The 27713-nt window shown below is 36.5% G+C and overlaps 1 protein-coding gene across 5 annotated transcripts in view; it reads right to left on the bottom strand.

Moving 5' to 3' along the window:
• The window catches only part of ARAP2 (ArfGAP with RhoGAP domain, ankyrin repeat and PH domain 2), a 189326-nt gene that overhangs the window by 87253 nt on the left and 74360 nt on the right, over positions 1-27713 (bottom strand). For all 5 annotated transcript variants that reach the window (XM_045474298.1, XM_045474300.1, XM_045474301.1 and 2 more), the window contains exons 12-19: positions 25609-25694; positions 24672-24854; positions 19471-19645; positions 18878-19012; positions 5825-5969; positions 3681-3783; positions 2831-3029; positions 2581-2644 (exon numbers count right to left, since the gene is read on the bottom strand). In XM_045474298.1, coding sequence (XP_045330254.1) covers positions 2581-2644; positions 2831-3029; positions 3681-3783; positions 5825-5969; positions 18878-19012; positions 19471-19645; positions 24672-24854; positions 25609-25694 — 1090 coding nt within the window. The remainder of the gene's footprint in view (positions 1-2580; positions 2645-2830; positions 3030-3680; positions 3784-5824; positions 5970-18877; positions 19013-19470; positions 19646-24671; positions 24855-25608; positions 25695-27713) is intronic.

The raw sequence follows: 27713 nt of genomic DNA, 5'->3' as shown, positions 1-27713 counted from the left end.
AAAAAAAAAAAAAAAAAAGAACCTTGGCTATAGTAACCTAATAATGTAAATGATAAATACAATAAATTCAACTATAAGTTGCTGTTTATTTGTTTAAAAACATAAGTTCTGGGAGTTCAGACTCCAAATCTGTATTGCTGACCACTTTTTTCCTTTGCCACAAAGGTAAGAGGCAGTTGGCATTCCATAAATAAGAATATATGATTGTAAAAACTGCATTATGCCAGTGCTTCAATGATATCATACCACATATACATAATACTACCTCATTATTATTGGTGAATATATAATTAACAGTACTCTGAAAGTATAGCAAACCATCATCTGGTACCAAAAATCAGAATCTTAAGTATCATGAACACTTATAATCCCAGAAAGAAACAAGTAAAAACACAAAATACTAATTATGCCTATAAACTAAAAAAACACCTTCTGACATTAATATCTAATCAGCAATATGCTTGTTGTCTAAAGCTGTTAATGTCCTCACATGAAACTGAAGACAGGTTCAGACAACTGTTGAAAGTCATTATTCATGTCACCAACAAAGAAAATAACCGGAGGGAAGGCTAATTCAGCTATATTTTTACATTATGGATGTTTCTGCAAATTATCTTGTACTCTGGTAGAGCTAAAAATACCGCATCAGTGTAATTAGGGATTTTAATTTTTTTTAAATATTTATTCATTTCTGAGAGAGAGAGAGAGACAGAGAGACAGAGAGACAGAGAGAGAGACAGAGAGACAGAGATGGAACACAAGTGGGGGAGGAGAGGAGCAAAGAGAGAGAGGGAGACACAGAATGTAAAGCAGGCTCCAGGCTCTGAGCTGTCAGCACACAGCCTGACGTGGGGCTCGAACTCACAAACCGTGAGATCGTGACCTGAGCAGAAGTCAGAAGCTTACCTGACTGAGTCACCCAGATGCCCCAGTATAACTAAGGGATTTTAGAGCAAATGGTTAGAAAAAAAAAAAAAAGTTTGTTCAAGAGACTATACCTAATTGTGATATGACCCTACCTGTTCCTTCCTAGGCTCTTTTTCTGGATCATCCTCCTCTTCCTACCCTCTAATTATTGGAGTCCCTGGGGCTTCATCCTCAAATCTCTCCTCTGTCTCTACTCTTTGTCTAGGTGAATCCATCCAGTTCCTTGGCCAGTGACTCTCAAACTTCTACCTCCAGCTGCAACCTCTATGCTTAATTCCAGACATATATCCACATGCCCACTCACCAGCCCCAGTTTGCTACTCAAGTCAATGTCACCATTTTCAAAACCAAATTCTCAACGTACTACCCTAAACTGACATTAATATCCTAACTCTAATCTCCTATATCTGTTATCTGAAAAAAACATCATCATCATTCAGGTACTTGCTCAGGCCAAAAACTTGGGGTCATCCTTGGCCCCACTCACCTGATCCATGAACAAACCCTCTGGCCTCTGCCTTCCCAATGGCGCCAACTACTCCTCAACACTGTCTTATTATGTCAGTCATCTCTTGTCTGGCCTCTGTAGCAGCACCTAAATGGATAATCACTTCTACTTTTGTCCCCCAAAAGCTTGTTCCCCCGGAGTCAGAGAAGACCTTTAAACATCTGTATCAGATCATTCTATACCCCGGCTCTCCAAATGAGCAGCTTCCCATCATGCTCAGAATGAAATTCAAAATTTTACACATATTATGACCTGTGAGGCCCTCTATGATCCAGCCCAGGGAGATCTCTGAAGTAATTCTTTTTCTCTTTTGAAATAATTTCTTTCTACCATCTCATTCATTCAAATCTCCCAGCCAACAGCAGCTTGCTTGCAGACCATGAACATGCTAAGACATGTAGGCTCTTCAAAACATCCCGGGAACACTCTCTTCTGGCTGCTGAATGATCTGCTTCTTTGCTTCATGCACATCTCTCACCACCTTATCTAAAACAGAATACTGTCCTGTCAGGCTCTCTCCTTACCTTATTTTTCTTCAAGCGTATAAAATTGATGCACGTGATACTATGTAATTATTTTTTTGTCTGCTCACGTTCTGTTTTTACCACTAGTATACATGCTCCGTGAGGGCATAAAAATCATTTTACTCAGCACTGTAACCCCAGTACTTAGAACAGTACCTGATACACAGTAGGTGCTTAGTATTTGTTGTTGAAGTGAATACATTCAAGAAATCGAGTTTTATTTGTGCATGACTCACATGCATAGATAATTCAGGATATTATACATATTCATCATATACCTATACTGAAAACATATTTACAACTTCTAAGATGCTTCCCAATATTTAAATGTGAATGTCCCAAAAGAATCTAAGTCTATAAAAAACTAAAATGATTGATCATACTGATTTTGTCATAATACAAAAATACGCAAGCTTTATTAGTATATTCTTTCTACTCAAGAGTGCGTGTATGAGCATACATGCGCACGCGCGCGCACACGCACACACACACACACAGAGACATACACATACTACAGACAACTTCCCAAAAGGCTATAAAATAATGGGTTCTCCTTCAAAGAAGATAACCAAAACATCCTGAAAAACTGTAATAAAGAGTAAAAAGCAAAAATGCACTTACCTCCCTTTTTCTACCAAGAGCAAGACATCTATTTTTTCCCCATTTTGAACCACTGTGCTGATTGCTGTAGGGAGAGAGAAAAGCATGAATATATGATTTAGAACAAGACGCTAAATATGCATAAAGACACAATTATTAATAGTACTTAGTTATGTTTGGAAGTAAGGCATAATTTTATGATGCTACTATTATCATATGCAATAAAGAATTGCATCCAAAATATAAGATGAGAGAGGAAAAAAAATCTTACTTAGCTCTTGCAGTCTTCTTAAGTGCATTCTATATTCCTGAACTTCTTGCATTGGAAGGCAAAAACGCAAACTAGATTTGTCCATAGAAAACCAGCCTTTTCTCCACTGATCCAGGGTATGGCAGTCTTTGTAGTAGAGTTGACCAATCAAATCATAGTCAGCTTCTGTTAAGTTTTCAGCAACAAAGGGAACAAAATGCTGTTAAAACAAATACAGAAAAGTAATAAAGACAGTGAAAATAGGAAATCCCTTCCCTACCGACAGATTTGAGGGAAGGTAGGAAAACAAAAATAGTTTTTCTACCCTAAAAATTTAGAAGTAATCCAAATTTCAAAACAATTATTTAAACTTTCTATCAGTCTTACAACTGAACAGCATTTTCAAATGGCAGCATCTTAAACCACTTTTTTTTGATATATACAGAACTGAAATAGGAAGCATTCTCTATACTGATTTGTGGCATTTTTCAAAACGTCAACCTTCAACAATGTTTGTCTCCATTTGTATCTTTGGGTGAATCTGTTCCTTTCCCCTTTGTGTATACCATGAATAAAATATTCACCTATAAAGAGACATACACAGAAATGACTTTATAATAGTGAAAAGATCTTAATCATCACAATATGGCCTTAATTCAAAGAATGATTTCTCCAAGGTCCTACATTATTTTTTTCTCTGCTTAAGGCTCTAGGAAGGAAGCTCTTAATCTCTTTTGACTATAACCTTTGAAAAATTAATGAAATATGGTCATTTTTCCCAGAATCTTGTGTAAAATTTTACTGGACCTCTGAAGCTCAACCAGAAACTCCAAATTAAGAATCTTCCGGACTTAGGATAAATATGCAATACCTTGGCTATTGCCTCTGTCCATTTTCTTTGAGCTTGAGATGTTTCTGCTCCAAATAAAAATGCACGTTCTGAGGGTAAATAGATCTCAAAGGTAAAGATGGGCCTATAGGACACACGAATAAAAAGATATCACTGTTTACTTTTGGCTTTTATGGAAACAACACAAAAGTCAAGGTTTTAATTAAATTCCCTTTGAAAATCGGATAATGCTTTGAAATATATCATCTTTTCCCAATGATTTACACTTCAATTCATTCAAATAAATGGAATACACTGGATCAGACAAAAGGAATAGTCTTCCAATTAATCACCCTACTGCATGGCTTTGTTAATGCCCTATATATACACTTATCAGTTTTGACCCATGTGGCAAAGGGTTCTGGCTCTCTTTGGTTTCCTCTTCCCTCTCAGACCAGGCCATCTTGGGTTACTCTATTTAAAGCAAACATTGTCCAAACAGTTCTCTAATTAGTCCTCTTCTTGTCTTAAATTTTCCTCCCATCATCTCATCTTATCACAAAACTGTATCTCCCTACTGTAGCTAAAATTACAGTAACATCCCAGATCCTGAATTCTCCCTGGGATCCGTCCATAACTCCAACTATTTCCTGGAACATGTTAGATACATCGTTGCTGTTACCTAAGAAAACTTCAAAATACCCTATATCAAAGTTCTCTTCCTTCTTCCTCTTTTTCTACCCCAAAACGGTTGTGTTTTCCTCATGTTTCAATTTCGAGGCCATCTATTTTATCAACAAATTCAAAATCTTGGGGTTTAATTTCTTCCTAACAGCAGTTCTTCACCAAGAGAGACAGTGAATCTCATTAGTTCCATCATAAGATTCTCTCAAACCCGTTTTTTTTTTTTTCTTTTTAATGCTCTCTTTCTCTATGTAAACTCTCAGTAATTGTGATCTACCTCCCATCTCTCCCTTACCATTTCAGCCAAATTTCTTCCTCAAATGCAAAATTATGTAGCTCCTCCCCATCTAAATGAGAGTTCAAACTCTAGAAAATGCTGTTCAAGGACACTCAGAATATGACTGCAATAATTATTTTTTAACCTTATCTCATTGTAGATAGTTTCTCCTGCATGTCTGCTTGTACCAAGAACATTCTATCAAGCCTGTTTTCATTTTGAATATGATTATATGCTGACATAAAGTAATAATATTTTAAATTATGTTTTATTTACTACTTAGGTATCTGAATACTAGAATGCATTTAATATTTCATAGTAAGCCACACTAAGTTACTTATTCATTTAGAAAGAAGCAATGTCAAGGTTAAAACAAAATCAACTAATAATCAGTTTTCTTTACAAAAATCAAATTAGATTTACTAGAAAACAATAGTCACCTCAACTAGTATATACTGGTCATCATATGATGATACTATCTTATGTGTAATTTTATGTAAATAACAAAGCTTTACAAATCTCTTCCCATTCTCATAAAATTTATATTAAAATACTATGTTTCTATATAACTAGCTTAACCAGATTTTAGTATTTACAGTTTTTCACTAATTACATCAAAAAATGTAAATTTCACACTAAGTATCTTAGATGGCTTGTTTTTAAAAGTCCTTACAAAAAAATCTATTAAACCATTCATTGAGTCAAATATATTAAATAAATAATGCTGTTTTAATTGCTATGTTTTTGAAACCATTAAAAGCTAAAGTAAATCTTCAAGGAATCTGGCATTTCAATATGATCTTAAATAAATTTAGTTTTTTATTTTAATGTGAATAAGTCATCACTATTTTCCTTTGTCACCTATTTGAATGATAATACACTAAATGAATGCATAAATTATGCCATTAGTCCTTGATTTTAAATAATGAGTAAATGATAAACATTTAGGACTACATGTTCTAGAATGGAATGCCATAAATTTATTTAAGGTTAGATGCAAATACATTAGCCTTTCATAGTACCTAGTATAATATTTTAATTTTTCTACTTTTTAGCAAATTCCCTAAGGAAATTTTGGAAGCTGTAAAATGATTAAGCTTCAAGAAACCATCAAACCCTTTTACAAGAAGCAAATGAAGAATTCAAATAACAAAACTCTTATTATCTGGTATGATACCTATCAGAAGCTACTCTTCATCTCCTACCTGTTTAATAGTAAACCTACCCGGTATTTAAATAGAAGTCCTCTTTGTGGACAGCCAGGCAGATAACTTCACTGATGTTAATGGTGCCATTAGGTGTGGTAGACTTATCATTTTCATAGTAACTCAAGAAGCCTCCTTCCAAAACACACCACTTTTTATTTGTCTCTAGGAATTTAAATGATAAATTGAGTTATGCCATAATCCTAGTTTTTATAAAACACATGGTTTAAATAACAATTGGATTCAAATACATTTACTGATTTCCTATTTTGTGTAAAGACTATGCTAGTGCTGCATGGGATATACAGTTGTCACTTTCTCTGCTCTCAGAAAATTTACAATCTAGTAACAAGGAATGTACAAGACAGAAATAACTGTGACACTGATGACCAGAAAAGCAGACAGATCCATAAAGAGATTGCTGCAAACAACTCGGAAACAGCAAGGACTGATGTCTACACAGAGTATTCAGAGGAAAAAATGCAGTGTAAAAAGTTAAGACTGTGGTTGATGTTAGGTAGGTATGCAAAAGAATAAAGGAGCCATAACCTGCAGTACCTTGGTTAGGGAATTTAAAAATCAAATTGTAAGGGGTCTTCACATTATGGCCTGTGGGCCAAATCCACACCATCACATGTTTTTAATAAATAAAGTTTTATTAAAATACAGCCACATCTACTCACTTATAGATTGTCTGTGGCTGTTTTCCCACTACAAGGGCAGAGCTGAATTGCAGCAAAGATCATCTGGCTTGCAAAGCTTAAATAATTTACTATCTGATTCTTTTCAGAGAAGTTTGCTGAGCTTTGATTGTGTAGCTCATGGTGTGCCACTGAAATGGTTTCAGCACAGGAATGTGATCAGAGATAAATGTTACACACTCTGCTTACTGCAGAATACAGATTTATGAAGGTGAGGCCAGAGGCAGGGGACCAGTTAGGACACTGTCAACAGAAGTCTAGGTGAGAAATGAAGACAGCCAAACGTAGGGCAGTCGTAGTAGGGATGGGGGGAAAGGGTTGAAAGGAGGGAGATGGAGAAGAGAAGAGGGAGAGAGAAAAGTATGCATGTCTCTGTGTGGTTTAAGGAGATAAAACATATAATGTTAAACTCAGGGAATAAGGAAGAGCTCATAAATGGTCATACCATTATTTTTAGCTTCAATTACAAGGTTGGCCATAAGGTCAACTTTTATTTAAAAGAAAATAAAGTACAAACTGTTTTAGTGAGTGCAGTGAGTTTTCTTTTAGACTGACTGGGAGATATCTGTTGGAAATCAAAGGCAAGACACCTATGAGACAGATCACTCTATAGATTTGCATCTTGGAGCAAGGAAAGGGCTCAACAACTTGAAAGTCTTTAGAGTACAAGCAGCAGTTGTAAATTTAAACCAACCAAGGATAAAATCTCAGGAAACTAAATTATAAGCAGCAGTAGGAGGGGACAAAAAGCAATGAAGCAAATGAGAAGAGACAGTATAAAAAACAGAAAGGCTCAAAGCTTTCCAAAAAGGAATGATTACCACTATTAAGTATAGCAAAGAAATCTAATAAAAGATGGGCTGAAAACGGTATCTGTTGGTATTCCTTGTAAGAAGGCAACTGCCTAGTTTACTTAGTGTCTTATGAAAGAAGCCAAGTTGGGAAGAAATGAAACCAGTCAGGATAGATCAACAGCCTATGCCATTAACCAAAAAGGATATCATAAACTCAAATGAAGGCATGAGATATGGTAAGGCAAATGGCAGACCATCCAAAAATGTTTCCCAAGCTGAATGGAAGATGAATGCTTTCTTTCTCAAAAAGGTAAGAGAATAAAGAGAAGAACTGGAAAGACAGATCTTGAGCTAAGAAGATTATTTAACTAAAATGGTACTCCACCCAGCTAGCCCAATTTCTCCAAGACTGGGCTTAGGCACAATCTCTCTTGGGACTCGTCTCCAAACTTTTATTGTCATCAGGCTGAATTAAGTATCTTTCTGTGGCATCCTTAGCACCATGCAGCCCCTGAGAAGGTGGAACTGGAAGTCAAAGACTCTGGATTCTAACAAAGCCTTCATCACTAACTGGGTACTCCTGAAATACAACTTCACCATTCTCTCAGGTTCCTAATCTTCAAAATGAGGATAAGAAAACCATCGAATTCATAGGATTGCTGTGGTGATCAAAGGATGCAATACATGTGAAGCATGTAGAAGTGACTTTATAGGTGGCTGTTTAAACATATATTGACAATTTAAAAAAATATTTTTAAATATAACTGCAATTTGAACAATGTAGCAAATTAAATGTGTTTATACAGAAATGCTATAAGCTATTTGATAACGAGGACTGTTTTTTTTCTATTCTCAAGAATCACCACACTGTAGGGGCGCCTGGGTGGCTTAGTCAGTTAAGCATCTGACTCTTGATTTCAGCTCAGGTCATGATCTCCCAGTTGATGAGATCGAGCCCCGCATGGGGCTCTGCACTAACAGCATGGAACCTGCTTGGGATTCTCTCTCTCGCTCTCTCTCTCTCTGGCCCTCCCCTGCTCATGCTCACTCTCTCTCTCTCAAAATAAATAAACAAAACAAAATTTAAAAAAAGAATCATCACACTGCATAGCCTAGAGAAAGTTTGTTAAAATTATTATTTTCATAAACTGGAAAGTAAAGTTATTAGTTATGGAGATGATTCAGATGAGGTTGCTAACTCTGTATTAAAATAAATACAAAAATAAGCAATGTGTTAAAGAGCCAACAGAAAAATCATAAATGGAATTACTTTTAAGCATAGCTGGATGGGTCCATGTATGTATCTCCATTCCCACCCAATACCACAACAGAATGACAGCGAAGAGACAGTACAAACTCAAAAGGACAAAGAACTAAAGAGATCCACAGTACATAGCAAATGACTGACTTGTCTCAGAGGCAAAAGATGTTACCTTCAGACATGCAGAGGAAGTTAACAGGCAGCAAGTAATGTTCCACAAAGTTCCGTAAATTACGGGAGAGGCTAATACCTAAGGAAGTGTAGGGTGAGAAGTAGATCTGAAACAAGTTTATTATATAAAGGGAGTAAAGTCCATTCATTTTCTCCCCTGTACTAAAGCAGCTAAGCAACAAGGCCTCCTCACTCATGTGGAAGTTGGGTCCTTTACTCTGGAGAAACTGGACCAGACAGATTCTAACCTGGGGGCCTCTAGGCATTGTCTTGAGGCAGAGATAAGGTACCATCTGGAAAAAAAAAGTGGTTACGTGTCATTCTACAGACTCCTAGTTATCTGCCCACATTTTCATACAAAATGTTGAAGCCAGTGATAACCAATACCCCAATCCCAACATTCCCAGTAAGAGACTCATGGAGTCTTCTCACACCTGATCCCAAACATTTAAAAGAAACCTTCCAACATAAAAGACAGAGACCAAAATCAAAATATTAAATTTTTAAAACTATAAACATCAGACTGTCAAGGAAAGACAGTGTAGCTTTAAAACAAGTACAGCATGTTCTAAAAAGAAAAAATAAGAACACAAAAAGTTTTGATAATTAAAAATAGAATCACGAATTTTAATTTTTTTAAATAAAAAAAGAGAGAAAGCTTAGAAAGAAACTTTCCCCAAACAAGAGGGAGAAAAAACATAGTACAAGATGATGGAGCTGGAAGATCCTAATATTACTTCCAAAAAAAGAGAAAAAGATCAGAGGAAAAGAATTTATCAACAACAAAGAATAATGTCCAAGAATGAAAAAACAAGGAACACATATCTGTTTTCCATTGAAACCATTTTATCTTTCCTTTGGTACAATAAAAGTTAGAAAAAAAAAAAAAGTTGCTTATAAAGATCACCAATTAGCATGCTGCAACCAGATTAGGTTAAAACCAAACTAAAAAAACAGACCCGCATGAATTTGTGGCCAACTCAAAAGGCATGGTTCCCTAACTGGCAATTCTCAGCAATCTCAACGGTCTGAAAGCAGAAGCAAGAAAAATAGATGGAAAACACTGGCCAAGCTATTCTCTAATAAGAGAAACAAGCAATTCTAGAGGGTAGCAAGAATGAGTCTGAAATCACACAGGGATCCAAATAAAGGTGGAAGAGAGCTGATGAACCAGAACTGGAAACGGTTCAGGGCTGACGAACAAGAATAATGGAGAGGGTCAAAGAACTACATACAGAAGACCTGACTACAAAAATGTCACCATGGAACACACTTTAAAGGTACAGAATGAGCCAAATTCTGCTAATGCATCAACTATGAGAATTTCATTTGTGAAAGTAAATTGTACAGGTTAACAGAATATCTGAGACAATGCAGCCATGAATATAAATAATGGTCCATACACATGAAGCAATATTGGTATAAACAAAACTTAAGCTAAGGATGATTGTTAATTGACCACTAAAATGGTAAAGGGGGGAGGAGAAGTTTTTAAGTGCTACAACCAAATTGAGTAACATAATAATGGAAGTCAGAAACTACTTCCTAAAGACTGTATATGCTTTATCTCTTTTAGTTCTGAAAGTAAAATTTTGGGTCCTTTTTAAAAAAAAGGGGGGGGGCAAGGCTTATTGGCTAGAGTGGAGTCTAATGGAAGATAGTGGGGCTGGAAAGAAAGTGTCATTTTGGAAATGGGTCTATCCAGGCTCATTCTACTGCTACTGAATTCTAAAAATTATGTGCAAATATAAAGTATTTATTATTTCACTCTTCTAGTGGGTTTTACATTATTATACATTCTAAAGTACCCATGTCACTCCTTGTTTACTTCTCAACTGAAACTTAAACAATGAAAATATAAATAAATCCAAGAGTTCAAATGAAAGGGATGAACACCAACCAAATATAGTGATTTTATATAATCTGTCTTTGCATTACCAAAATTGGTTATTAAGCTTCATCACTCCCTTTTAACTCCCACTTTAAAGAACTTAAACAATGAGCTTTGCTCATTGAGCAAAAAACCCATTAGTCATCCTATATATCTCCTAGTGAAAGACACTAGCATGAAAATTAAATGCTGAAAGATGTTATTTTCTATAGGTTCTAGTGATGTAATTCAAAGTCTGTAGTCTGCCAAATGACTCTCTGAATAAGTGAGGTAAAATATTAAATTTGAACGTTTTTAAAAAAGAAATGCTAGCAGGGTATCTGGATGGCTCTGTCGATTAAGTGTCTGACTCTGGATCTCGGCTCAGGTCATGATCTAATGGTATGTGAGTTCAAGCACCATGTCTGGCTCTGTACTGACAGTGTGTAGCCTGCTTGACATTCTCTCTCTCTCTCTCTCTCTCTCTCTCTCTGCCCCTCCCGTTTATGCTCTCTCTCTCAAAATAAATAAATTAAAAAAAAAGAATTCTAGGAAGAAAAAAATATTTGAAATTTTCAGTCTCTGGGAGTTAAAACTAATTATATTTTAATTATCATCTCACTACCCCATTTCTGGACTCGAGAGATTGTACAAACTCTTAAACTATAGTTATTGCCAAGAATCAAATTATATAAGCAACCCCTAATGTTGCATTTCAAATATACATTAGATCTACAGACATTAAAGCTACTAAATAAGGTTTATACACATAGCTGTAATGAATAAAATCTGTAGATCAGATAATTTCCAGATTTTGATCACTATAGCATGGTTATTTCAGGGCATGTCTTTCTTTTTAAGAAGTAACATTGAGATACTTAGGGTTACAAGGGCATAATGTCTGCAACCTACTTTTAAGTAACTCTAAACGTATGCATACACACACATACACATGTATGTACATATATACATGCATACACAGAAAGAAAAATGACAAAGTAAGACATTAATATTTGGGAAGTCTGGGCAAAGGGTATATGAGAACTCTTTGTACCATGCTTGTAACTTTTCTAAGTTGGAAATTATGTTAACATAATTAAAAATAAAAAGTTAAAAGAAAATAGTTATCATCCTCCTCTTTAAATTTCCCTTTATCATATGTAGAGTGGGGAGAGGAGTAGAAGAAAGAAGATAATGTGTTTAGTCTCAAAAACCATCACAAGGAGAAACACTTAAAAGGTGGAAATCCTGAGAGCTTGAGATCACTGTATTCTGAGATACTGCCAAATGAAAAGTTGAATCATGACTGGAAGAAGAAAACAGCATAAAGAATTTCTTCACAGGCACCAGAAAGGAATGCTCACAGACACCAATCGAAGCCTCTTGGAAGGTGATATACTGAGTTTCCAGGAGCCTCGGATCCTGAGTCACAGTGTGTATTCTGCACAGTTGTATGAAAATGATGATAGGCCATAATTGTTAAATGAATATTGATGGCAGATTTCTAAAATACACGACAAGGAAAAGTCAAAGTACTAATCAACTGGAGTTATAACTTCAAAACAATGCACTCCGATGATGAGAATAATCTTCATGAAGAATAATGCAAAACAGGAGCGCCTGGGTGGCTCAGTCGGTTGGGCAGCCGACTTCGGCTCAGGTCATGATCTCACGGTTGGTGAGTTTGAGCCCCGCGTCGGGCTCTGTGCTGACAGCTCAGAGCCCGGAGCCTGTTTCAGATTCTGTGTCTTCCCCTCTCTCTGCCCCTCCCCTGTTCATGCTCAGTTTCTATCTCTCAATAATGAGTAAACATTAAAAAAAATAAATAAAAAAAAAAAAAGAAGAATGCAAAACAATGCACATTTACTGAGTACGCAGATAATTACTGGCACAGACTAGGAATCTCGCCCCCTGTCCTCATACAGTTTGCAATCCAATCTAAGGGAAAATGTGGTTAGAATAAGAACTATGGTTGGGGGGGTCCCTTTAGGGATTAGAAGCATTCATGGAGGAAGCCACCCTCCGACTAGAATGATAAAAAATTTCACAAAAAAACAGCTTTTGAAATTGTTATTCATGACTAAAAAGACAGATTTCTAAAGTAGTCAAAAATACATTTGGAGGTACAATCAATCACTCCATAATTCTGGAAAAGAACACTATGAGAAAAGTCAAGGAAAGGGGAAACTTCCAAAAATCTATTTGGCCAGAGAACCGGATTACACGTGAAGTTAGCAAATAGGAAAGACGAAGACAGACACAGCAGAGACAGCAGAGGCCAGGCCCCAGCAGTCTCACAGTACAGGTGTTCAGGACTTTGCTCCTTTCTCAGCACACAAGTGGGAGTCATTGGAAGGTCTTAAACAAGAAGTGTCAAATGCACGATGCATAAAATAAATGTAAATGCAGAGTCTAATTATGTAAATTCTAATGGGAAAGAAACGACAGATCCTTTAAAAAGGTGAGTGTGAACTCATTTTAAGTTAGAAATATGGACTTGAGGGGATTTCTATAGGATTATCATCACTATAACTCTTGATTTGTCTTTTTTTTTTTTAGGTGGAAATGGGCCAGAGGTCAGACAAGGCAGGCACAGATGTTACCTTTGAGGATTTATAATAACAAAGCTGTGATAGGAAATTTTTGCATTCTTACTCATTCGGGAAGCAATGAAAAGCTCACGTTGGGTTGCACCTGTCTGCTTAGCCCAATTCAGATATGCTCTCCTAACTCTGACTTTGAGAATACCCTCTCTGCTACAGAAGAAGTCTTACTGTTAACCAGTTAACCAGATGATGTCCACGAGAAATAAAATTGGGGCCACAGAGAGGGTGACTCTCAAGATACAAGCTGTTTGACAAAAGCTGGTGTGTATGGTAGTTGGACTGGCTGGAGAGGGTGCTCATTCCATTCAATGTTGATATTCAGAACAGGGAAGAAAAACATGATTGGAATTTACTCAAATACACATAAAGGGGCTCCAGAGGTGACCTACTGAAACACTACTGTGAAGCGATGTGAATACTGTGGTTGGATACACTGGCTGTCGGCTACCACCTGCAGAATATGTATAAACTCCGATGCTACCTGGAAATCAGAAGCAGCTGTGTATACAGACAGCCCCCTGTTGCTGCTTCTGCTGTTCCTCATCCTATCATCATATGTGCCATGCACTCTGCTGCACATTTTATTTCCATTAACTCGCTGAACCCTCAGAAAACCCCTATTAGGTTAGTTCTATTACACATCCCTTCCTGTCCACAGGCACAAAACGGTTACCTGACTTCGCCAAGATCACACAAGTACTTAGCATCAGAGCTGAGAGCAGAACTCAGGCAGCCAGGCTCTGGGAACCTACTTTACATACTGCTTCTCTGTGCCTGTTATACATGTGAAGCATGTAAGCCCATTTTTAAAACATACTGGAGAGAGGAGAGGTCATGGCTTGGAATACATATATGCAGAGTAATTCTAAGATAGTTAAAACAAAACTATTATTTTTTGAAACCATGAAGCTGGTTCCTGATGAAGAATTTCGTAAAATGATGGTATTCAGCATTCACTGAAAATAGGAATACACACTAGGAATTCTTTTTATTTAAAATAAATGTGTTTTAGCCTTGAAGAAACATTGTTAGACTATACAAGCCAGGCATTATAGAACAAAAGATCCTCAAAATTCCTCAATGCTAATGTATGAAATTAAATATAAACAGATGATATAGAGTTTCTAGTAAACCATATCAACCACTCGCTTTTTAAAAAATCAAACACTGTGTCAACAAATGACAGTAATACACCAATGGGGAAAAATACAGTTGAGAGGAGAAAACACAAAACAAAACCAGGATGCTACTGTTCAGCTCTATACTTAGGTTTAATACGAGCTATCAATCTTTCTTTTCATGAACACTAAATTGAGAAGAGAAAAAAAAAAAAAAGAAAAAGAAAACTACAGATCAGTCTTCATAACCTGAGACTAGAAGAACTTCGAATCCTGAAAACCTGAACTGACAATTTGAAGTCTCTCGTAACTCTCTGAAGGACTGCATGCATTTTATCCTGTTTTCTTCCTGTTTAATCATGCTGCTCTATGGCTGTCCTGACAAGCACTGGCAGAGGGGTGCAGTCCAGATGCTTGCCAGCCAGGGCAAAAGGTGACAAACACACTTTCATCTCCAAATCTTTCCAAATAATTCATTTTTTCCCCATAAAGATGGTTCCCGATAGGAGTAACACCGCTGCAGCATCTTGAGAGAGCAAAGAAGGAAAAAGAAAAAAAAAAAAAAAAAACACAAAACAAATGGAACTTTGTTTCTTGATAGTTCCATATTTTCTTCATTTTTAAAAATTTTTTCCAATGTTTATTTATTTTTGAGACAGAGAGAGACAGAGCATGAACGGGGGAGGGTCAGAGAGAGGGAGACACAGAATCTGAAACAGGCTCCAGGCTCCGAGCTGTCAGCACATAGCCTGACGCGGGGCTCGAACCCACGGACCAGGAGATCATGACCTGAGCCAAAGTCGGACGCTTAACCAACTGAGCCACCCAGGCACCCCTTTCTTCATTTTTAAGTAGACACTTATTGAAAAAAATGTTTTGTGTCAGTAATTATATATGTAAAATATATGGAGTCTGGTTGACATACAACATTATATGAGTTGCAGTTGTACAACATACCTCTCAGGTACACAACAGTGATTTGACAATTCTATACGTTATGCATGCTTACTGTGATAAGCATGTTGCCATCTGTCACTATTTGTCAACATTATTATTTCACTATGTTCCCAATGCTGTACTTTTCATCCCCATGACTTAATTATTTCATAACTGGAAATCTGTACCTCTTAATCCCCTTCACCATTTTGCTCCTCCTCTCCAACCCCCTCCCCTCTGGTAACCACTAATTTGTTCTCTGTATTTATGATTGTGTTTCTGGGGTTTTTTTCTTCGCTTATTTGTTCATTTGTTTTGCTTTTTAGATTACACATGTATGTGAATTTATATATAGTATTTGCTTTGACTCATTTCACTTAGCACAATAACCTCCAGGTCCATCCATATTGTCCCAAATGCCAAGATACCATTCTCTTTTATAGCTGAGTAATAATCCATTGTGTATGTATGTGTGTGTGTGTGTGTGTGTGTGTGTGTGTGTGTGTGTGTATATATATATATATATACACATACATACATACCACATCGCCTTTATCTATTTTTCTACGGATAGACATTTAGGTTGCTTCCGTGATTTGGCTATCGTAAATAATGCTGCATATATCTTTTTGAATTACTGTTTTCGCTACCAGGTCATTTGGTACTTCTATTTTTAATTTTTTGAGGAATCGCCATCCTGTGTTTCACAGTGGCTTCACTGATTTATATCCCTACCGGCAGCACATGAGGGTTGTCCACATCCTTGCCAACATCTATGTCTTGTCTTTTAGATCCTAGCCACACTGACAGGTGTAAGATGGTTTGGATATGCACTTCCCTAATGATTAGTGATATTCAGCATCTTTTCGTATGTCTGTTGACCAGCAATTATATATTTTAGGCACAAGTCAAAGACAAAATATTAACAAGTCTCTTGCACTTTTACACTGGTAATAACTTGATTAGAGAAATGGACATTTATTCAATATGTATTTACACGTGACTACTATGTGTTGACACTATTTCAGGCACCAAAGATTTGATAAGCTTGAATAAGCCAGCAAATGCCAATGCCCCAATGAGTTCTCACTCCAGAGAGTGGGAGAAACAAATCCATAAAGGAGGAATCATCTTCATGCCATAGATGCTATGATGGAAACAAGCAGCACCCTATGAAAGGAAAGAGCTGCCAGCGACAGCATTCTCTAGTAGCACTAAACTGTTGCCTGAAAAATGAGAAAAAGCCAGACTGGGGGAAGTGACCTCCTTGAAAATGAACAGCAACTACAAAAGTCCAGAAGGTCAGAAAAGAACATTACGTGGTGTAGAAACAGAGGACAACCGTGTGGCCAGGCATGTGAGTGTAGGGAGGAGCGATATGAGATGAAGCAGGGAAGGGACAGGAAGGTCTTTTAGGTCATAATAAGGAATAGGGCTATATTCTGGAATGGGAAGCTGCTAAATATATTCAAACAATGAAAATATAAGACCTGTGAATTGACAAATCATAAAAATTATCATTAAATCTGCTTTTGTAGAATAATTTGGAAGGAAACTAGGGTAGTTATTGGGAGACAAGTAAGGGAGGCATTGCAACCCAGAGTACATGATGGGCCAACTGATTCAAGATCTATTTTGAGTTTGAAATGATAGAACTTGCTGACAAACTGGATGGAAAAAATGAAGATCATCGAAGAGTGCATTACCAGGAGATTATTCTCCAATAAAATAGTATCTGTTGTGCTACACAGCCAAAGTACAAAAGCTTAATTTCATAGTTCTTAAAACAGGATGTCCCAAAATGAGAAAACATCCCTAATTAAATTACATATACAAAGAATGCACCAGTTTCTAAATCCATAGTCAATTTAAAGGATAAAAGGAAAGAACGATTTAGTCACAAATTTAAAATATTAATTTATTCCTCAAGTGATTAAGAAAAGCAATCTATTTCAAGGAAATATTAAAACAAACCATTAAGTCTATAAATATTATAAGCTCAATGTTTTTTATTTTGTATTTTATTTTTGCCAAAAAAATAAATGAAAGCTTATTTTTAACTGCTGAGTGCTTATGATACACTGAAGTTTTAGAAAGAAAATCTCATGTTTCAATTTCCCTATTTCATCTTTTTATAAGTGATTGAAGGGTGGATATAAGGTCTCCCACTATTCAGAAGAAATAGTCTAGAATATCTGTAAATTCATTTACAAGTACATTAACTGCCTACTATCTGATTATTTTAATAATTACTACAGTCAATTCATAGATTATTCAGGTACTCCCCTCCCCATTTCTGACCAACTTCTGACTACGTAAGGGTAAATACTAAAGAGCACTAGAAAATGAAAAAATCTCTATAAAATCTTCATTTATTATTGGTTATATTGAGTAAACGGAGATATTTAAAAATCAATTGCTGAAGGAACCAAAAACATCTAAATTCAAAATGTCACCAGCCATCACACTTGGACCAGGTCAAAGCATTACAATAACAATTATAACACAAATCAGATGTAAAATTCTGTTTCATGCTGAGCGTCTCCATTTTTCATTATGAAGATTACAGTCAATGTACATAAAGTCCCTAAAGCAATGCTTTACACATAGTACCTGCTCACTAAAGGATAGCTACTGTTTTCTGGAAAATCTAATAAAAAAATATAATTCTACTTAGGGATATCGTTTCTTTGGACATAAAGCATTTATACTGAAATATCACTTTAAATGCACAAGAATCAGGATTAACACCCTAAAGTGAGTTTTTTATCCTATTGTTCCTTTGATAGAGTAGTACAGCTGGATTACACCACCTAGGGAATTAATACTAGGCTCCTGAGCCTCTAAACACCCAACACCAATTGGCCTGTACAGCTTAATCTCTCTTAAATTCTCTTTGTTCCAGTAAGACAGATCTCATTACATTTTTCTGCCTACATTTCTCAAATTAGTTCATATGTATTCAACAATGAGCATGAGACCTGTCTTTTTCATTTTTGTAATTCCTAACGCTTAGCACATGCTTGACACAGGAGCTGGATGCAGAGATGGATAAATGCCCACATGACTGCTCTGGTAATTCCCCAAACCTACAATAGGTTGTTAAATTAAATTACTTCCAATCATTTTTTGAAACCATGCTTAAGCTTGATTCTACTTATACATGCATACACTTATAATCAGAACTGAACTACTTCATATCACTTAGTATGCCGATAGAATAGGTACTGAAAGCTTGTCAGTTCTGCCTATGTGTTGAGATTTATCTACCTAATCTCACCAGTTAGGGTGTCTGTCCCCAAGGAAAAGGGCTGAGTTTCACATTTCTTTGGAATAACCCTTAAATCCTGAAACAGAGTTAGCTGGCCCTCAAGTAGACATCAGTGAATTCTGTTGAGAATTCACACAGCATTCCAACCCAGTGGTAAATCCCTGCTGCTGAGCATGAAATACTATCTGTGCCTTGAAGCATTTAGAAACCCTCAAAAAAAGACTTCTCTATTGCAAGATCAAATAGAACATCTCAAGGGGAAAAAATCATAATTTAAACATAATTGTTTTGATAATGAAATAAAGTTTTACAGATAACAAAATCTAAAAGCAGCAGAAAAGATACCTTCAAGCAGTTTTTTCTCTGTAGAAAGTTTAGAAGCAGCGGCAGAAGCCTGATACAAAAAGTCACAGAGGAACATGGATTGGGAAGGCTCTTGAACTAATCCACTTTCAGAGTGAATGTCATGTTGAGGGAAATCTGGAAAAATTACAGAAATTATACATGTGAAATCTAAAATGTACATAATTTATTTCCCTTTGCTTATGAATATATAGGTGAGTCTTGAGCTAGAAGAAAAGTTACTTCAAATTCACTACAGAATAAATATACAGAGATATTTTACTTTGCACAGAATTTGCAAATAAGCAGTTATATTTATTATTCACATATGGAAATTAAATTTGGTGACAACAATTACATAGCATTAACTATTTTAATTTTTAATTTGTAAGATTGAAGAAATATACGAGATTTACTTCCTAAACATTTTCCTTGAAATGAAACAAATATAGTCCTCAACAGCCCCCATCTTTTTAACAATCACACTTGTCTTCATTCTGATGGTTCTTCTTATTTGAGAAATAAACAGATTTGTGCTTCGGTCATTTCAGGGATACGTGAGAAGAGACCAGGCTAATGCAGGGAGAGGGACTAACCTGAGAATTTGTTATGGTAGAGAAACTCCATCTGCAGGCTCTGCCCCGCCTTCTTGGCCAGCAGATAGGGGGTGCTATGCACAGGGTCTCCAGTTGCACACATGACATCGGCTCCACTGAAGAGCAAAGCCATTGTTTCCAAAACATCTGGTTTCACTACAGCAGCACACAGAGCCTGGTCGTTAAAAGAAAAAAAGACCTTTTAAGGGAAGAAAACACAATTCTAGCTACTAAAATGAGTGTAAGCCTACCAAACCATTTATAAGATGACCTTCGTATTCCTTTTTTAACCAGGAAAACTAACAATAAGTATGGCCTGAATTAAGCAATAGGCTCAAAAGGCCTTTGTATGAATGTAAATTACAACCTAAGACCTCCAAGTTTTAACTCATTGTTCTGTTGCTGGGATGTTCCAAACCTTCCAATCCATTGTAGTTGCTTAGGAAGACATTTTTTATGCTTACGTACTGTAATAATGGCTAGTGCTCAGAAATTGCAAAACATTTAAAATGTAATAATCAAGTACCTGTTAAATCTTTTGTCATATGAATGCTGAATGTATGTATTTTTCAGCCTAATCAAGATCTATATAATTTTTTAAACCATTGTTGTGATTTGGGAATCTGAAAGATGAGTGCAAAGCAAACACAGAATCTTTTCTTTTGTGTGGAGTTATGTGTAGGGAGGAGGAAGAGCAAGCAGGAGGTAATAATTAACAACATGAAATACTTACGTTATACATTATTGTACAAATGGCTAGGAACTGCTGGAACCTAACTGTGTTGTTGTTTTTGTTGTTACCTTGAGTAAGCTGCCTTCACTTATCCTTCACTTATGCCTTCACTTATCCTTCACTTCTTCTCATCCCTTCTTTCTGCTTCCTTACTTTTCTGGCTTCCAAACCCTGTGATTTCAGCACCTGATTCCATCTAACTCTTTAGCCCAGGACTCACCATTTCATCTCCTTCTTGACAGTGTGCACCTGGACAGATCACTGGTTAATTTACCCTCTATAATGCAACTTCCAAATAATTACTCATTTAGCATCCCCATTTGCAGCTCTGGGGTATACAGCCAAGAGGTCTCAGGATGCATTCACAGTTCCAGCCCTGGATGGTCAACTACTAAAAAATGTACTTACCTTTCCTACCATAGTCTCACCACCCAACATAATTTCCTTTGCATCAGAATCAAACAGCCTGACTTGTATCTGACTTTGTACTTATTTGCTAGGTGATCTTAGGCAATCCCTTCTCCTCCCTGGGTCTTAGCTGACCTCATCTGCAAAATGAGAGTGTTAGAAAAAATACCAGCTAACATCCCATCTTCTGCGATAGCCTTTGTCCTCTCATTTAAATCATGTGTATTTTTACTCTTATTCTTTCATCCCCCCCACTGTTTTCCTTCACAGAAGACTGTATTTGCTATGGTGTATTTACTGAACTCTGGCTGTTCATGGACAGTCTCTTTTACCTGACTACCACTCTCATGAATAAAAGAAACACATTTACGTTTTACCACACTTGTATTCCCAGAACCTAAAAAAGAACTCAGAACTTGTTGAGCGTGCAATAAATATCTATCCACCACAAACACTCAATGGGAAAAAGATGGTCTCTTCAACAAATAGTACTGGAAACTGGATAACCACATACAGAAAACATGAAACTGGAGCCCTACCTTATACCATTCACAAAAATGCACTCAAAAAAGATTAAAGACTTAAACGTAAGACCTGATACCTTAAAACTCCTACATGAAAACACAAGAAAAATCTCCTTGAAATTGGTCTTGACAGTGACTTTTTGGAGACGACACCAAAAGCACAAGCAACAAAAGAAAAAATCAACAAGTGGGACTACATCGAACTAAGAAGCTGCTTTACATCAGGAAAAAAAAAAAAATCAACACAATGAAAAGGCAACCTACAGAATGGGAAGGAGTATTTGCAAACCATACCTCAGATAAGGAGTATGTATCAAAAATATATAAAGAACACACAAGCTCAACAACAAAAACACATAATTGAAAAATTGGCAGAGAAACTGAATACACATTTTTCCAAAGAAGACATCCAAATGGTCAACAGTTACATGCAAATATGTTCAACATTATTAATCATCAGGGCAATGCAAATCAAAACCACAATGAGATGTATCTCACACCTATTAGAATGGCTGTCATCAAGAGAACGAGAGATAAATGTTGAGGACGTAGAAGAAAAAAGAACCATTATACACTATTGGTGGAACTTTAAATTGTGCAGGCACTAAAGAAAGCAGTATAGAGGTTTTTTAAAAAATTAAAAATACAAACGCCATATAATCCAGCAACCTTACTTCTGGTGTATATATATCCAAAGGAAATAAAAACAATATTAAAAAGATATCTGCAATCTGTTATTAAAGAATTATTCACAATAGCCAATATATGGAAACAACCTAAGTATCCATCAACAGATGAATGAATAAAGACAATATAGTATACACATACTGCACACACACACACACACACACACACAATGGAATATTATTCAGCCACGAGGAAGAAGGAAATCCTGCCATTTGGGACATGGATGGAAGCTGAAGGCATTATGCTTAGTGAGATTAGCCAGATGGAGAAAGATATGTATTATTTATCATTTAAATGTAAAATCTAAAAAAGCCACCTCATAGGAACACAGATTAGATTGTGGTTACCAAGGGGCATCTGGGTGGCTCAATCAGTTAAGCATCCGACTCTTGATTCTGGTTCATCATGATCTTGTGGTTTGTGAGTTCAAGCCCCAAGTCAGGCTCCACGCGGTCAGCATGGAGCCTGCTTGGGATTCTCTCTCCCTTTCTCTGCCTCTCCTCAGCTCACACGCACATGCAGCTTGCTCTCCCTGTCTCAAAATAAACTTAAAAAAAAAAAAAAAGAGACTGTGGTTACCAAAGGGTGCGGGGGTGGGGAAAGAGGTGTTGGGGAGATGTTGTTTAAGGTATAAACTTGCAACTAGAAAATAAGTTCTGGATATATAATGCACAATGCAGTGACTATAATCAATAATGTTGTATTATTTACCTCAAGATTGTTAAAAGATATTAAATGGTCTCAAAAAAAGAAGAAATGATAATTATGTGATGTAAGACAGGTGTTAGCTACAACTACAATGCTAATCATATTGCAACTGTATAAATGTATCAAATCAATAGGTTGGATAAACTTACACAATGTTGTAGGTAAATTATATCCCAATTAAAAATATATATATTCAATAAATTTTTTGTACAAATTATTTACTGATATTAAGAGTACCATTTTTAAGAACCCCATTGTAGAAATAAATACCAATGGGTATACTTCTCTATAATATTCTTAGGAAGATGGCAATTGCTAGTAATTAATGTAAGATTTATCTAACGTCTGAACTCATGGAACTGTGTGGTGTAGCAGAGAGGACTTTATTTGGGGACATCAGTATACCCACTAAAAAGACACCAATCACCATCAGAAAGCAAGAAACCATTGGATGAAGATATGCCCTGGTTCTGTAACTTTATCACAATTACTTCCTCATATCCACAATTTACTATTTATATGCTTATTTATTACGGACCTCTGGTGCACAGAATTAATCGTAATCCTTCGTTAATGATACCCTGTTAGTATTCCACGCATGTCTGGTCAATTATTTTGATAATATAATTAACACCAATGAAACTACCACCCAAAATAAAATTGTGTCTTAGTAATAACCTATATAAATAATAGTTCCCAAGCCCCTCCCCCTTGCCATCTCCCTCACTCTCCTTTACCTCAGGTGCCCATTCAATCCTTCATTTTTCGTGTGCCGTTCACTGCCTTAAAATCAATTGATAGCCTCACTCTATTATTACCAAAGATGTACAAAGACTAAAAACTTAGTTTAGGGGAACTAATCTGATATGTAAATCAATTTTATTATCTTATAATTTCTAGACAAGTATGAAAAAGGCCTTTATGTGTTTATTTTCCAAGATGTTTAGCATAATGCTACTTATTTGAGCATTTTTATCCATAAACACTGCCACTAAAAGCATACCAGAAAACTGATAACCATGAAAGAATGTATTCTCTAAGAATAAAACAACAGGCATATAAAAAGCACATGTATTAAATATCTCTACATAGACAAGCCTCCTAACACACAAAAAGTCAAAGCAGCAATTTAAAAAAGGAAAGGAGGCAGGATGCTTAACAACTTCTTTACCAAAAGGGTAAAGAACAAGTGGGCAACATAAAACAGGCACAAGTAGATCTGGAATCACTCAGCCAAAGGCAAATAACACTTCAGGTCAACAGCACAAAGCAAACCATCGCTTCTAACAATACACTGAGTAAATGATGTAGATTTTGGTGACACAATGTCAGCAGTATATGAGCTGAAGTTCTGTTTAGTGTCCTGTCCCTAAAATAAGGGAAGTTGTCACAGTTTTAAGAATAATGGACTAGGTTTGATGATGCCAGGGTGGCTCAGTCAGTTAAGCATCTGATTCTTGATTTTGGCTCAGGTCATGAGCTCATGGTTCCAGGGATCAAGCCCTGCATCAGATTCTGCGTGGTCAGTGTAAGAGCCTGCTTGAGATTCTCTCTCTCTCTCCCTGTATCTCTACCCCGCCCCTGCTTGTTTGTGTGCATTCATACATGAGCTCTCCCTCTCAAAAATAAATAAATAAATATGGAGATAAAAAGAATAATGGACCTAAGTTAGCTAGAAACTCAAGTGATGAACAAAGAATTTATCTACTATTCATAATGAATTCTTAAGTAAAATAATGGTAAAATCAATAAATAGTACAATCTCACAAATGGAAATAAAATTACATTAAGCAATACTTTTATCAGACAGTAAAGGACGTTTTAAAACTCTTCAAAATCCTTGACACATATTTTTAAATTTTTTTTAATGTTTACTTCTGAGAGAGAGAGAGAGAGAGAGAGCGAGCAAGGGAGCGAGCACAAGTCGTGGAGGGGCAGAGAGAGGGAGACACAGATTCTGAAGCAGGCTCCAGGGTCTGAGCTGTGAGCACAGAGGCCAACGCAGGTCTCGAACTCATGAGCCGTGAGATCATGACCTGAGCCAAAGTTGGACGCTTAACCGACTGAGCCACCCAAGTGCCCCTTTGACACGTTTTTTAAAGACATCAAGATCTACATCTATTGTTAAATATTGTTGATACCTTATTTAATTCTTCTTTGGTGAGAGACGCTAGTAGAGTCTTCCTGAATCTTCCTTCTTTGTACTTCTGAGTGATAAAGGTTTTTCTCTTTTCTACGGGTGAGTCCATGTGTAATTCTTCATCTTTTTGAAGATTACCAGCCCAAAAGTCATTTGCTCTTTTGTTTCCAATGACAATAAAGAGCTGAATTGTTAAAAAGTTATTAAACAGTATCAGTTCATAAAATGTATTTGAATCTGTAAAAACCTGACTCACAAATTAAAATACAACTTAGTATAAAATATGCAAAAACACATGAAAAACCCAAATCCTTCAGGAAGATGGAATGTGAAAGCAGATATTATTTCTATTTTAAATACAGCCTCATTGCTTTTAATAACAGTACAAGATTAGCTAGGAAAGAAACTGCAAGCAACCAAATTGCAGCAAAAGCATTATTATTTTTTGAAGCTCACATAGAGACAGATTCATTTAAAATGGCTGAGTAGGTGGGTTAATGTGGTCGAGAGTGGTACTAAAATCCAAGAAGAAAATGGAAATGGGAGACAGAAAGTCAGATGAGCGCAGTTAATGACAGAGCATGGCCAAGAGAAAGAAAAGAAAATTCTGCCAAATGTTTTCATTCACTTTTCTAATATTTTATCCATGCTGGGTTAAAAAGAAAGAAAGAAAATTTTGGCTTAGAAATAAAAAAGCTGTCAAGCCCTTAAAAGTAGGTGTTACTATTAGATTCCTTGTACTTTTTATTTTTAAAGTAACTATCTCATTTAAGAAGCATTCTAAAAGTTGGAGTCGAAAGCTACTACTATCAGACTATAAGCCATTTTTACAGTGTGGTGAGAACATTCTCGCAGAGCTCCTAAAGTAAGTCATGCCACTCCACTGCTAGATACTACCGGACCCCTGCTAACTACCACCACAGTTAAGTCAGACTTACCTCAATGAGTTCGTTGCTCCAAATGCTGGCATCCATTTTCAGACTTCTAACCTTGGAATCTTTTGGTCCTAAAGATCTATGTTGTCCTGAAGTCAAAACACAATTGTACTTCTATTTTAATTTGTATGTAAATGTATTTTATTTTTTTTCAAAATGTCTACGTGTACACATATGTGTATATGTATATATCCTTTCAACTGAAAACACACCAATATCTACTTTCTTTCATGCCAACAGCATTAAGAGTAGTGGTGATAATTATACAGAAATCCCAACCACGATAAGGATAAAAGTAATCATCTTTATCACTACCTTGTGGTGGTATAAAACTAGTTTTAAAACTATGTATATATCTGTACGCCTATATATGTGTGCATGTTTATGACGTGGCAATTCACTATCAATTACAGGTTACCAAAACCTTTTATGACAGGTGTGTTTAAATCACTCGTATGTGAACACAGATATCCAAAAACAACAACAACAACAACAACAACAACAACAACAACAACAACAACAACAACTAGGTGTGCGGTCATAAAGGTCTTGGAGAAAACATCCTAAACTTTACTTTCCAGCTCTACCAGGTACTGTGCTGGTCCTGGGAATTCAAAAGATGTGTAAGAGTTGATATGTTCTCCACAGACCTATAAATAGTAATTACAGTAGAGTATAAGGGCAAGACCAGAGTTGAATACAGGTTTCATTGAGAGAATATGGAGGAAGAGCACTACCTTAGCTCAAGCAAAGACTGAGACAGTTGCTGCAAGCCCTTAGTACTTTTTGTATATTACATATTACAACTCTAATAAACATATGTCTAAAAATCTTCAATGGATTCTTTATTCTATACTTATGCCTGACAGAGAATAAGAACTCAGCATTCTACTCTCATCGACTCAATTATCCTATATAAATCATCATTACTGGGCACCTAGGAATGTGTCAGAAGCTTTCTAGGCTGAGAAGGAACAAAGGTATTCAAGACACTGTCTTTATCTTAAGGACTGTTTGTCTCTGAGCATGAAAGCTCACACCTCTCTCTACATTAGGGAAGAGGTTCCTTCCCTCCTTTTGTTAAAATGGAAACTACTCAGAGCACAAGCTTCTAAAATCCCAAGGGTAGAAAGATGCATAGGTTTGCATTTATGAAGATGATCTAAAGGTAACACAGAAAAAAGTCAAGCTCAGAAAACATGCAGAAGAACTGGCAGGAACCCCTGGAGTAGTGAAGGCAAGAAATGACACAAACTGAGGTGAGGCAGCAGGAGGAGAAACCAAAGGGAGCACACATGTAGAGATCCTTAGATGATAAAAATGGGTGGAACTTGGTGGGCTTTAAGGAAAAGGGGAAGGGTCAGGAGGCTCTCACAGGCTTTAGGCTTGACTGCAGGGTAGACAGTATTGCCTCTGACCAAGATGTGGAATATATGAGCATGCTCAGTGTTATGTAATGAGTCGGGCAGCAATGACAGCTCCATTTTTTTAAATGTTTATTTATTTATTTTTGAGAGAGAGCAAGCATGAGCGAGGGAGGGGCAGAGCCAGAGGGAGACAGAGGATCCGAAGCAGGCTCCGCGCTGAGAGTGAGATCATGACTGGGCCATCCACGTGCCCTAAGAGATCCATTTTTAACGTGCTGTTTTTGAGCTATCCTGAGCGAATCCAAGAAGAGACTCCAGTAGGTAGACCTAAGGGTATGGTGTTCAACAGAGTGAGAATCGCCCACTTATGAGTGAGTGCTGAATTTAAATGATAAATAACATCTTCAGGAACATCAGAGTGAAAGACAATTGAAGATGTAACTGAAAGGAACACCTTTATCTTCGGAGCAGGCAAAGGAAAAGTAACGTGAAAAAAGGATAACCAGAGAATTAAGAACACACTAAGAGAAGATGGTATTTTGGAAGTTAAGGGAGGAGGGAAAGTCAGAGAGACACAGTGGTCAAAAACTGTAGTGTCTAACACTGCCAAGGTGACAATAAGTAGAGGAACTGACCACACACAAACTGAGAGAGAAAATGCATTAATAAACACGGTGAGAATATTTTTACTGGACTACAGAGAAAAGAAAACTGATTACAGGATGAATAAAAAGCAGGAAG

The sequence above is a fragment of the Leopardus geoffroyi genome, chromosome B1, assembly GCF_018350155.1.
Source record: "Leopardus geoffroyi isolate Oge1 chromosome B1, O.geoffroyi_Oge1_pat1.0, whole genome shotgun sequence".
Taxonomy (NCBI): domain Eukaryota; kingdom Metazoa; phylum Chordata; class Mammalia; order Carnivora; family Felidae; genus Leopardus; species Leopardus geoffroyi.
Note: the sequence above shows the minus strand (reverse complement) of the source record. Positions and strands in the feature narration are given on the sequence as shown.